This window comes from Phycodurus eques, chromosome 10, assembly GCF_024500275.1.
Source record: "Phycodurus eques isolate BA_2022a chromosome 10, UOR_Pequ_1.1, whole genome shotgun sequence".
Lineage (NCBI taxonomy): Eukaryota > Metazoa > Chordata > Actinopteri > Syngnathiformes > Syngnathidae > Phycodurus > Phycodurus eques.
In genome coordinates this window covers 26276-40000 of record NC_084534.1, presented here as the reverse complement: position 1 = coordinate 40000, position 13725 = coordinate 26276, and the positions used below count along the sequence as shown (strand labels likewise).

The window sequence follows — 13725 nt, the reverse complement described above, 5'->3', positions numbered from 1 at the left end:
AAACACTGATTCATAATGTTGAAATTGCACTAATTTTTGTTATGACATTTGAGATTGCTCATATGACTTGAAACAAAATTTGCAACAAGATAATAATGTATTTTCCCAAATGTAGCCATTATTACGTACACCCAAAAAATGTTAACTAAAATCGAATTGTCGTTATTTATTGTATAATCAGGCCACGAATATTATATAATAATATATTTGTATTTATTTTTTAAATGATATTTGCAGGGTGTGTGCAAAAAGAGTGGTGCCAACTCATTAATGATGTCAAAGGTGTTTTGTGACTTAAAAGTTTGGGAAAGACCAAACAAAGCAAACACAGCGACAGTGAAGGCTTGGTAAAGCATCGCAACATAAGCAGTTGAATTTGGCAATGTCCATAGGCTCCAGACTTTAGACAGTCATTGGCTGCAAATTATGTTTATTTTTACAATTACGCAATTGAAAATAGTTTCTCTTCATAAAATGGTTATACAGTAATTCCTAAATGGCAAATGCGATAGTTTTGAGGAACCTCTGCCAGAGTTGAAAGTCTACATTAAAATAAAATCTTGATTGACCTTGATTTTATTTCTGTTGTGGTCCTATACCAAGGCAAAATCATGAAAACTGTTCAAAAGGTGTCCAAATACTTACAGAGTGACTGTAAAAACAACTGCTGTGAATGTGTATGATCTTTTGTATTTGCAACAGTGTGAAAACCTTCATGAAATATTGTCCTTTTTTCGTCTTAGACAATCGTGGATGAACAGCTCATTCTGAAGAAAGTAGCAGATGTGCTTATCAACCTGTATGCGATGACAGCTGTCCTGTCTAGAAGTAGCCGTTCCATCAGACTCGGCCTGAGGAGTCATGACCATGAGGTATGTGTGAATACTGTACACCAAAACCTGGAGAAGCAGACCAATCCATTGCACCATAGCAAGAGTTGATTGACATCTCATCAGTAATAAGAAAGAAACAAGACACAATGGCAATGCAAAATAAAGAAGTTTACAATGGGATTGTTGCATCATTGTTTTTGACAAATGCTTATAATTTAAATAGCTCAACTTGTAAAGCATGTATGGTAGTCTTATTTTAAACAAAGCATCTTTCTCGTAGCTGGTCATTCTGAAAGTAAATCTCTGTACAGTATATAGTATAGACACCAATTACATGCATGTGACATGACCCATAGTCCAATTGTTTTTCTTGCAAAAGTGCTCCAAATGTGTCCTTTGGTGCATGTTTTTACACGCCAAACCTTACTTTTCTATGGGTGAAGCCACCACTGTATTGTCAAAAGTTTGAAAGGCTGCTAGAGAGACATTGAAGCATTTAATTGTGATTGTGTGTGCGTGCGAGAGTGCATGTATATATATATGTACAGCAACATAATACATATTTTGCTGTGTGCCCCAAATTGTGGATTTTGTCTCATCTTTTCCCTAGGTGTTGCTCACAAATACCTTCTGCAATGACGCTTACTTCAAGAACAATTACTGGATGACTCAGTTGCAAAAAAGTATGTGAATGCAACAAATATATCTTGTATAATTAATGTAGGCATGGGCCAGTATCAGACTCTTACTGTATGATAAACTTCAGCAAAAATATCACGGTTTCACAGTATTGCAATTAGAGCTCTAAAATGTATTATTTGGAAATAGATGGGTAGTTAACAACTTTTTTAAATTGAAAAAATCTATTTTATTTTTAAACAAAATATACAATATTTGTTCAAACATGTACCGCATGTGGAGTTCAAATAAATAAAATCAAAATAAATGTAGAACCTTAAAGGTAGCGTATGCAGTTTTCAAGCTGCTCGCAAGATTTGAATGTAGCCTCAAGTCAATCTCAACGCCCTTGTGTCTGTGCCCAAAAAAATTCTCCCAGCTCACTAACGCGTGTGCATGCCAAGGGTGCTATATTGCTAGAATGACTCAGTCGCTAAATATGAAATGTTACCGATTAACATTATTCTCAATTAAACATATGAGAGGTGATCAATTCACCTGACGACCCGATGTGAACCGTGACGTCGGTGGCCGGAGTTTTACAAACAAGCCATGCAGCCGGTGTGGGAGTCGGGGTCCACGGAGATTCCAGTCTAACCTCAAAAAACAAAAAGAAAAAACAAAACAAAAACATTCAAAAATTGGAAAAAAATTTTTTATTTACATTTATTGTTTTGTGAGCCAAAGTCATGTCATTAGGCTCTATATTGATGAGGTTATAATTAAATGGTAGCTGTTTGTGAAATGTAATGATACCATATTATAGAAATAGCGTGTAAAATGATTTAATATTTTGGTCGGTAAAAAATATGTTTAGCCAGTGGATTTTTTTTTTCATTTTTTTTAGGCCAACTTGGCTGGTGAGTCAAAAAGTTAATTTTGCCTTGTAGCTCTTTGCAAACTTTTATTAAAAAAAAAAAAAAAAAGAAATAAAAAACTGTGACTTTTCTAAACCGGGATATACATTGAAACCAGTCACTGGCCCATGCCTAAGTCCATGTGTCATTTATTTCATGTTGAAATGTGCAAATGTAGCAGAGTTACGTGAATGAAAATTACAGTATATCCATATTGATTTTATTTTCTCAAAGTTATCAGATGACCAGATCATGGCTAATGCTTGGATTTGTTTTGTAGTCCATGAGCCAAAGTGGATACCACTGCCTACTTTGTGGGAAAATTCCAGTTGTGATTATTTTGTACCTATACAGCCCTAGTTTGTTTTGATCTGTTTGACCTCTCAGACTGTTAGCATTCTAGTGGTTATCACCTCATTAAGTAAACCACCCACTCACCAAAACTGCATTTAATTTTTTTCATTTGTGGTGCATATCCTGGTTTAGGCTCATGGTCAAGACACTTATTGTTTTCTAATATTGTGTTTGGTCATCATTTTAAAGGGCATATTCTGAGCTTTCATTTAAGCCCACCTGGGAATCTCTCTCTCAATATATAGGTCACTGAAGTGTTTCAAACAGTTAACCTGAAGTCATTAAGTCGTGGCATCAAGGAACTGTAGCGAATACGCCCTATGGCACAGTTGTCAAGTTTGTGCGTATATTAGTTTGGGATAAAACTTAATTTATTTCAGAAATAAATTCATTGAAGGTGTATGCCTTCAATTCATCTCCTGAAGAAGCCTATACGGGCGAAACGTCGAGGACTGAAACTTGTTCCGAACAAAAACAATTGTTTCCCCCCCTAAAAACTTTATCTTTAAAAAACAAAACAAAATTATTTAATTGGTTTAATTGGTACTTGTGGCGTCTGAGGGTCCTGCCACTGCCTGTATAAAGGAAATCCCTATTTCAAGCAAGTACAACCTTGGGCGAAGTAGGTGCTCCTACACGTTTTTGGACTCCCCGGGTGAGTTCGAAAACCCCTTTTTGTTGTCGTGAATGTACCTGGAGCAAGGATGAACTTTATTGAATAGAACTTTCAAGGGAGGCTTTTTGAGCCGAGGGTGGTTTTAGGAGCCTTGGAGTTAGTGAGAGTCTATGACTGAAAAGATTAAAAGAGCTCGTTTATCCGACTCCTTAGGGAAATCTTTTGTATAAAGCAGACTATTGGCGATGTGGCCGTGAGGCCGACAACACTTAAAAAATTCAGCTTTTTTATTGGGTTCCATAAATACCCCTTTTCACCACCAGAGAGAGGTATTGTATCATTTGACTTCGTGTGCTGTAAATGCTGCACCAGCCCCGGAAATTGAGTCCCATTTTTTTTTTTTTTTTTTTTTTTTTTTTCTTGGGATATCTTGGGCTTGTGCAGGGTTGAGGTTTTTTAAGAAAATCTTATCTTTATTCCCTCAGTGAGTTTAAAAGGAAAAATAACCTTGTGTTTTTTGGGGGGAGGGGTCTTTAGGGTAGCGGGACGGTGGACGACTGGTTAGAGCGTCAGCCTCACAGTCTTGAGGACCGAGTTCAATCCCCGGCCCCGCCTGTGTGGAGTTTGCATGTTCTCCCCGTGCCTGCGTGGCTTTTGTCCGGGCACTCCAGTTTCCTCCCACATCCCAAAAACATGCATGGTAAGTTAATTGAAGTCTCTAAATTGCCCCTAGGTGTGAATGTGAGTGTAAATGGTTGTTTGTTTATGTGTGCCCTGCGATTGGCTGGCAACCAGTTCAGGGTTTGCCCCGCTTACTGCCCGGTGATAGCTGGGATAGGCTCCAGCACGCCCACGACCCTAGTGAGGGGAAGCGGCTCAGAAAACAGATGGATGGATAGATGGATCTTTATGGTGGCATTTCGGTTACTGACCCTCTTTTTAGGTCTATCATTTGATTGGACCTATGGTCAGCAATAGTTGGGTCCTCGGGCTTGCTGGTTTTGGTGAGTGCTCCATTAAGGACCAATTTATTTGAAAAAAATATATATATACTTTGGTGTCCTTTATAGAGTGAGCTGTTTATATAATTCTCTTGTATTTTTTAAGAAGCAGGTTCATTGGGGAGAAGAATCCAACGCTTGTACCCCATCGGTGGGCTAAGATGAGGCGGTGAACATTGGAGAGGCTTCGTCTTGACTGGGGGGGGGGTCCCTCCTTCTGGTGGTCCTATTACAGCATTGGGTACCATTTCCTCTGCATCCTGGAATTTCAAACAAAATGACTTAAATTTAACTCAAAGATATTTTAAAATATTACGGGCAGTTCATCACTCTGAGATTGTTACTACGGCACTTGAGAATGAGGTCTTTCCAAGAGGCATGTGGAATAAGGTGAAGAAATTAGCATCATTTATTAAATCGGCTTCTCCCAACTCTGACACTGTTTTGGCCATTGAAAATAATACAAATGAATGGATGAAAAATAATTCTATCATTATGTTGTGGTCAATTCAAATAATTTAGAGTCAGTCTCAACTTTCCAATCGGAGGCTTACAAATAGAGCCCTGAGTTGGGCTAAAACAAGATTTGGCCCGCAAGCTTACGGAATCTTCGTTAGTTACGTTGAGAGCTATGATAGAAAGGAACGTGGGAATTGAGCAGCCACGAGAGAATTCAAGAGCAACGAATACATGGTTCGCAAGTAGAGTAAGCAGGAAAACGAGCTTCGCCAAGTTAAGAAGACAAAGCTGAGTTTCTGCGAAAAAAAAGAAAATGAAACGCGGAAACAAGGCGAGGTGGCCCGAGTTGGAAGACCAGCAGCGTGTCGGCAGGAAATGCTCCCAGTCAGTCAAGCGGAGCGCTCATCACACAACAACATTTATAGATTTTGGAACTCGGTGCACACATAAGGCGCGCCGTCCGTTTTGGAGAAAATGTATGACTTTTAAGTGCGCCTTATGCTCGTGAAAATATGGTAATTATATTCTGGAAGCTAAAAGACAATAATACAATTTATTATGTACCATTGCCACATTCTATACAAACCAGGACTCAAAGAATGGTGAGGTATATTATTACTGATTTAAAGCAAAACAAAAAACATTTAACTAAGAAGCAGATGCTCTATTTATTAGGCCCGGATGAACCACGATCTAGATTATTTTGTTTACTACCTAAAATACATAAAGATCCTACCTCTTGGACAGTTCCTTTTAAAGTATCAACTGGTCATCCTATAGTTAGTGACTGCGGTTCCGAATCATATCGAATTGCAGAATATATTGCCCGTTTCATTAATCCTTCAGGACAACTACATCCTTGCTAAATTAAGGACACACATGAATTTGTGGAAAACACTTTTCTTTTTTTCAATCGACATAGATTCTTTATATACTAATATTGATACAGAATTGGGATTACAGGCTGTGAGGAAAGCACGACAAAACTCCCCTCAAGCACAGCGTCCAGATGAAGAACTTTTACAACTACTGGAAATCACTTTGACCAGAAATGATTTAGAATTTAATGGTAAACATCATCTTCAAGTTTGCGGTTGTGCGATGGGAAGGAAGTATTACCCTTCTTATGCTGATATATATTTAGCTGATTCGGAACAAACAGCTTTTCTAAAATGCCATCAACTGCCCCTTTTATATTTTCGTTATTTGGATGACATTTTTGGCCTTTGGAGTACAACCCCAATTCCAATGAAGTTGGGACGTCAATAAAAACAGAATACAATGATTTGCAAATCATTTTCAACCTATATTTAATTGAATACACTACAAAGACAAGATATTTCATGTTCAAACTGATAAACTTAATTGTTTTCAGCAAATAATCATTCGCTTAGAATTTTATGGCTGCAACACGTTCCAAAAAAGCTGGGGACAGGTGGCAAAAAAGACTGAGAAAGTTGAGGAATGCTCATCAAACACCTGTTTGGAACATCCCACAGGTGAACAGGCGAATTGGGAACATGTGGGTGCCATCTTTGGGTATAAAAGGAACTTCCCTGAATTGCTCATTTATTAACAAGCAAAGATGGGGCGAGCTTCACCTCTTTTTGAACAAGTGTGCGAGAAAATAGTCCAACAGTTTAAGGACAATGTTCCTCAACGTACAATTGCAAGGAATTTAGGGATTTCATCATTTACGCTCCATAATATCATCAAAAGGTTCAGAGAATCTGGAGAAATCACTGCATGTCAGCGGCAAGGCCGAAAACCAACGTTGAATGCCCATTTCCTTCGATCCCTCAGGCAGCACTGCATCAAAAACCGACATCAATGTGTAAAGGATATCACCACATGGGCTCAGGAACACTTCAGAAAACCAATGTCAGTAAATACAGTTTGGCGCTACACCGATAAGTGCAACTTGAAACTCTACTATGCAAAGCAAAAGCCATTTATCAACAACACCCAGAAACGCCGCTGGCTTCTCTGGGCCCAAGCTCATCTAAGATGGACCGATGCAAAGTGGAAAAGTGTTCTGTGGTCCGACGATTCCAAATTTCAAATTGTTTTTGGAAATTCTGGACGTCGTGTCCTCTGGACCAAAGAGGAAAAGAACCAACCGGACTGTTATGGACGCAAGGTTCAAAAGCCCGCATCTGTGATGGTACGGGGTTGTGTTAGTGCCAATGGCATCGGTAACTTACACATCTGTGAAGGCACCATCAATGCTGAAAGGTACATACAGGCTTTGGAGAAACATATGCTGCCATCCAAGCAATGTCTTTTTCATGGACGTCCCTGCTTATTTCAGCAAGACAATTGCAAACCTAATTCTGCACGTGTTACAACAGCGTGGCTTTGTAGTAAAAGAGTTTGGGTACTAGACTGGCCTGCCTGCAGTCCAGACCTGTCTCCCATTGAAAATGTGTGGCGCATTATGAAGCATAAACTACGACAACGGAGACCCGGGACTGTTGAAGAGCTGAAGCTGTACATCAAGCAAGAATGGGAAAGAATTCCACCTCCAAAGCTTCAACAATTAGTGTCCTCAGTTCCCAAACGTTTATTGAATGAGAAAAGGTGATGTAACACAGTGGTAAACATGACCCCGTCCCAGCTTTTTTGGAACGTGTTGCAGCCATAAAATTCTAAGTTAATGATTATTTGCTGAAAACAATTCGGTTGATCAGTTTTAACATTAAATATCTTGTCTTTGTAGTGTATTCAATTAAATATAGGTCGAACATGATTTGAAAATCATTGTATTGTTTTTATTTATGTTTAACACTCTAAATTGCCCGTAGGCATGACTGTGAGTGCGAATGGTTGTTTCTATGTGCCCTGCGATTGGCTGGCAACCAGTTCAGGGTGTACCCCGCCTCCTGCCCAATGACAGCTGGGATAGGCTCCAGCACGCCCGCGACCCTAGTGAGGGTCAATGGATGGATGGATGGATGGATGGATGGCTGGACAACGTTCCACGAGATTTTTTTTACAAGCGTTGAATTCCCATCATCTGAAAGTCCAATTGAAACATAATATACAACGGGAAAGCATAGAATTCTTCAACACCACTGTATTTTTTGTGGATAAGGAACAGGATATTAATTATAAAACTTTGGCTACTAAAAGGTGTATTTTAAAGAAACTGATAGACATGCTCTATGTAAAACGAGTTATCATCCACAGCATTCTTTCAAAGGTATTGTTAAATCTCAATTACTTCGTTTTAACAGAATTTTTAGATATTCTGAGGATGCAGAGTTAGCTACGAGGACCCTTTTTAGAGCTTTGAGACCAAGGGGGTATTAGAAGCAGATGTTTCACTCTTGTTCCAAAGGAAGGAGATCTACAAGAAGAGGAGGGAGGATTCCACACTCATTCCAGTGGTCAGACATATTCACGACATTTGAATAAATTAAATCTAGACTTGAAACATCATTTTAAATGGACACAAGAAAGATGTGATCCATTGAAAAGATTTAAAACGATAACTGCTTTTAGAAGAAATTTCAACTTGGAGGACCTGTTGGTTCATACGGCTTTCGATCACCGTAAAAATAAGGAACGTAAGGTTGCAGCTTTTTTGGGGCACTCACCTTTCATTTTCAACAGGGTCACGGGCCAGGGCCAACTGATACGTCAACAGCTGGGTTCTGGGACTATGAATGTCGTATGTGCCATCCAATGTAAAAAATGTAATAAAATTGATATAGGTGAGACGGGAAGACCTTTGAAAATAAGAATTTTGGAATATAAGTATTATATTAGATAACAGAGCCCCACTACAGTGCTATATCGTCATTTTTGCGTGTGTGGAATATGGAATTTAGGCTATAGGGGTTTGGAAAGCAAGGTCAATTGGACTAGACGCCAAAGAAATAGAGTCGAACGAATTTGGATCCAGAAGTTGGGCACTATTGACCTGGATGGACTCAACGAGAAATACTAACGGAGGAGATGGTCTTGGGGATGGGCTTATGGGGAGAGGGTAGAAGTTCTATGCATTTTATATGGAAATGGAATTTGGAACGTGGAGTTGAATTGGAAATGTAATGCCTATTTGAAAATGAGACCTATTTATGTCAATAAATAGTGGTCAGTAGACTCATTTGAATGACTAATCATTTGATATGTATGCGTAATGTTGGTGTTTGTTGGAGCACAATATGCATGATTTTGAATTGTAATACTTATTCTTTTATGGAAGATTACGATGTCATTCACCCAAGTGTTATTGATCATTATAAAAAAGCTTGAAATCGGATAGGTCTCTATTGACATAAAGTTGAGGAATTTTAAGTCCCCCCCCCCCCCTCCTACTGGGCAAGTTTTCCAACAAACACGCCGGGTTCCCTCTCGTACTCGTCGGAGTCAGTCTCGTTGCCGGGGGTCTGTTCAGGAATGATGCCGGCTTTCGTGAAAGCTCGGACAACAGTCAAAGCAGATAGCTTAGCCCAGGCATCCACAATCCATTCACATATGGTGGTGTAACTCGCCCAGCGTTGCCTCCCAGTCTTAGTTGCACTTGTTTTTTCACATCGGCTGTGAGATGGGCGCGCATGGAGTCACAGATCAACAGGGATCGTGACGCGTGGAAAAAAACATCCGGTCTCTTTACGCACACCTCTCTCAGCCACTCTCTCATTTTCTCCTCGTCCATCCAGCCCTTTTGATTGGCCTTAACGATGACTTCGGCTGGGAACTTTTCTTTCGGCAGCGTCTTCTTCTTAAAAATCACCATAGGTGGCAGTCTCTGCCCATTACCATGGCAACCAAACACAACAGTAAAAGCCGACTTCTCGTGCCCCATTGTGCGTATCGCTACCGCGGTGGTCCCCTTCTTCTCTACAGTGTGGTTCACCGGGATGTCGAAAGTGAGTGGCACCTCGTCCATGTTGGTGATGTAATCCGCCGGAGGTTGCTGCGCCACGGTAGTCCTTGCCCGGATGGATCGATACCGCCGTTTCATAAAACGAAAGCACCAAGACGGACTTCCTTGAAAATGTTCGATTTTCATTTCTTCGGCAAGCGTTATTGCCCTCAGTCGAACGATGACTGTGGAGACGGTTCTCCTGGCTGTTCTTTGCTCATTAATCCATTGCTCTAGTTGGTCTTCCAACTCGGGCCACCTCGCCTTGTTTCCGCGGAAACTCGGCTTCGTCTTCTTGACTTGGCGAAGTTGGTTTTCCCGGTTCCTCTACTTGTGAACCATGGATTCGTTGATCTTGAATTCTCTCGCGGCTGCTCAATTCCCACGTTCCTCCGCGTAACTGATAGCTTGCAGTTTGAACTGTACTTCGTAAGCGTGTCTCTTCGTAGGTGCCATTTTCAGGGGTCCTTAGCCAAACCGATGTTGTTTTGCACAATGCACACCCCGGCGCGATATACCTACTGGGGGCGTGCCTTTAGCGTCCTCCTTCACGCGCACCCTTCCCCCTTTAACGTCCGCATGCTGTCCTCAGTCACGTCCGCCTTTCCTCTATATAAGCAGCCTGTCGGCAGGAAATGCTCCCAGTCCGTCAAGCGGAGCGCTCGTCAAAGTCACACAACATTTACAGATTTTGGAACTCAGTGCACACACAAGGCACGCCGCATTATAAGGCGCCCTGTCCATTTTGGAGAAAATGTAAGACTTTTAAGTGACCCTTATGGTCGTGAAAATACAGTAAATTGTTTTTCCAGTTCCATTAATATGTATGCATATTGATTATCTTTGTTTTATAGACATATGCATGGGAATTGAAGTGGATATGTGTTCCTGGGGTTGGGGAGATTGCTTCCGGAGATGAAGAGGTGACTTGGCATTGGTGTGTGATGTGTGGTGTTTCTATAAAAGTATATAAAAAGAAAAAATATTTATTATTTTACTAACTAATGTTATTTGCTAACCTTGGATAAACGTGTTACTTATTTTTGAATTTATCTCTGTGACCGTTGAGAATGATGTGTGTCCCCCCTCATCTCTGCATTGTACCCCCGCTCGGGATTATCACATGGATTTATTGGATATTGTGGCTATATTTTGGTTCTAGTCCTAACCTTAGAACGACTTTAACCTGAACCTAGTTGCTACTTGGGATGCGTTTCCTTTTTATGCTCCTAACCCTAACCTTAGAACTTCTCTAACCTTAACCTTGGAGGCAATAATTTAGCCCTAACCTTAACCTATTCGGGATGAATATTATATAGTATAGTGGTACATACTTTTCCCTAATTTTATCCAACTTCTGTTGGATGTTTCTTCTCCATAGCCCTAATCTTTACCTATTTTTTTTCTAGACATACACAATGTATTGGTATATATATTTTATGCTAACCTTCACCTAGTGGCTACCTGGGATACATTTCCTTTTTATAACCCTAACCGTAGAACTAGGAGCATGGCCCTAAACCTAGGTGAAATAGGACAAAAGATGATAGGCACACGCTGTCTTATTTTAACCTTAACCATTAGAATGGAATGTGCGCATAGAAGTTTTTTTCCCCCATCCTGACCTTAATTTTAAAGTTCGATGGATGGAGGAAAATATACAAGAGCTGGTTGGGAAGGAACGCTGTTTTGGCCGTGAGCCCGTGACCCTCTGCTGCACTCTGCTGATCGTTTTTTTGTATTACGTACCTCCTTACAAAGTTGAAATATCCTCTGTGTTTTTGGATGACGGGGTATTGTTGCAAATATGCGTTTATGTGTATACACAAGGAGGTTTTGGAATGTTTGAGAGCTCCCCTCCACATTAAATACATAAATATTTACCCATATAGTAAAATGAAAGTATTGATGGGTTTAAATGTTTAGCAAAAGTTTCCTAAAACTAAAATGAAGGAGAAAGGAATCGCATGTGTTACTTGTGCCTGTGCATGGGATGCTTCTGACATCCCCTCTTCCATGCCAGCGACTTCTAGTGACCAGCTAAAGAATTTAATTGATCTTCCATTAGATAGGGTTAGGGTACAATAAACCTGTGTATTGCCTCGGCAAGTGGGGTGAGCACGTGACAATGTGCTTGTTTGCCTATTCAATTGAGTTGTGAAATTTGAACTACAAGCCACGAATGGCATAGTGACAGCCAATCAGTTTCGAGAATGGTGAGCAAAAGGCCAGCCTGGGGGGACCGGACTTCCTGTTGGCCGCCGTTGCTGCTCAAAACACACCGTTGCTAGCTGAGAAAGTCGCACGGGGGGCTCGAAAGGGGAGTAGAACTAATAAAAATCCAAATAAAATCAAAGGAAATCAGCGAGGGCATTTGTGCTGGCCATGGCCGCGCTCAGTGCACTATTGCTGGCCGTGAGAGTGGTGGGGCTTGGAAAGGACTGTGGAACTAGAAAGGTGGGGGTGAATCAGAGGAACCAGCTGGGGGGGGACAGTCATGGCCACTCAAAGTGCACTGTCGCCAGCCGCGAGAGTTGCTGGGCCTTGGGGCTGGAAAGGGGGATAGAACAGCGAGAGGGGGAAAAAAAAAAAAAAAAAAAGAAATCAAAGGAACCAGCTGGGGGACGCAAGCAACCCGCTGAGGATGGCCGAGGTGGGAGGAGCATATCAATGTGGTGCAAATGAAGCAAATGCACATTCAGTGTGTATAAATACTGCTGAGATCAAACTCCTGCGATATACACGAGGCAAACGTTTGCTTTGCTTCCAGTGCGAACATAAGGACTCCGATTTCGGCCAACATTCTCCTCCTCATTTTTGGCCTCACATCTGTACAGAGAATACATTTTGTAACTCTTTGGAGTTCTGTGAGTATTCCAGTTTTGGCTTTTTTTGTCTCTATCGTAAGTTGATGCCGCATGATTTCAATAAAGTGAATGGTTTAGGTGAAAATTGTGAAAAAATGTTTGGAATGGTTTTAAAATTTCCAGCCCTATATACAGAGAGCTTCCAAGTTGGCTAGAATATGCCCTTTAAAATGAAATGAAAGACATTAGACAACACTAAGTGTATTGACCATGGCCCTAAACCAGGATATGCACCAGCATAAAAAAAAATGCAGTTTTCTTAAGTTGGTGGTTTACTTCATGAGATGAGAACCACCAGAAAGCTACCAGTCTGATAGGTGAATCATATCAGAACATAAACAAGGAATTTATAGGTATAAATCAAACACCTAGAACTTGCCCACCCAGATGGTACTGGTATTTCATATTTTGGTTCTTGGCCTGTAGACGTTTGCCCGACAGATTGAAATGATTGCAGTTGATTTGTAATTTCCAGACTCGCCTGAGAACAATGATGCCAGCATTAAGAAGATTGCCAAGGAGGTCTTGGAGAATAGGTCATACATCTGCTCGCATCCTCTTGAAAGGACATACTGAGTTCTCCCATGTGCATCCACTACTGTTTGATGATGTTTCAATGTACTATTGCTTGAGTGCAAAATTGGTCCATCTCTTTACAGAGGAAAAGATAGATTGTGGTAATTGCTGCCTTTATGCCTGACATCACAAAGTAAAATTTGTTCTTTTTTTTTTTTTCATGGCACTGATATCATCTTGAGTGCTTGTTCATTTGAGCTTGTGTTAAATGTAAAATGAGAAAAAAATGAAATAAAGACGGAGGTAAGATAATCAAGTCAGGGTTTTGATCACATTTATGAGCCGTTATGTAAACTCAATGGGCCTATGACCTTTGTAAGTGAAAACTGAAGAATGTGTTGCTTTGTCCTGCTCATTTATGCAACAATGGTGGTTAGAAGATTATTCATGGTCCAAGTTTGAGACACATCCCCAAACCACAGATGGTATCATTCTTTTGGAATGCAAAAAAACAGCAACAAAAAAAAATCGTCATGTGTTTGGTGTGTGCCGAGAATCCCAACAGAGCAGACCACACACATAAAGATTCGATTGCGCCGACGATCTCCAAGTCTCACGTAATCTCACAAAACCAAAGAAGAAGAAACCCTTCCGGATACGCGCAGATGTTT

The 13725-nt window shown here is 40.6% G+C and overlaps 1 protein-coding gene across 1 annotated transcript in view; it reads left to right on the top strand.

Annotated features, from left to right (window-relative positions):
* The window catches only part of acad9 (acyl-CoA dehydrogenase family, member 9), a 64743-nt gene extending 51377 nt beyond the window's left edge, over positions 1-13366 (top strand). The window contains exons 16-18 of the mRNA XM_061687828.1: positions 744-872; positions 1444-1516; positions 13014-13366. Of these exons, the coding sequence (XP_061543812.1) occupies positions 744-872; positions 1444-1516; positions 13014-13114 (303 nt within the window). The 3' untranslated portion in view covers positions 13115-13366. The remainder of the gene's footprint in view (positions 1-743; positions 873-1443; positions 1517-13013) is intronic.
* The last annotated feature ends 359 nt before the right edge of the window (positions 13367-13725 follow it).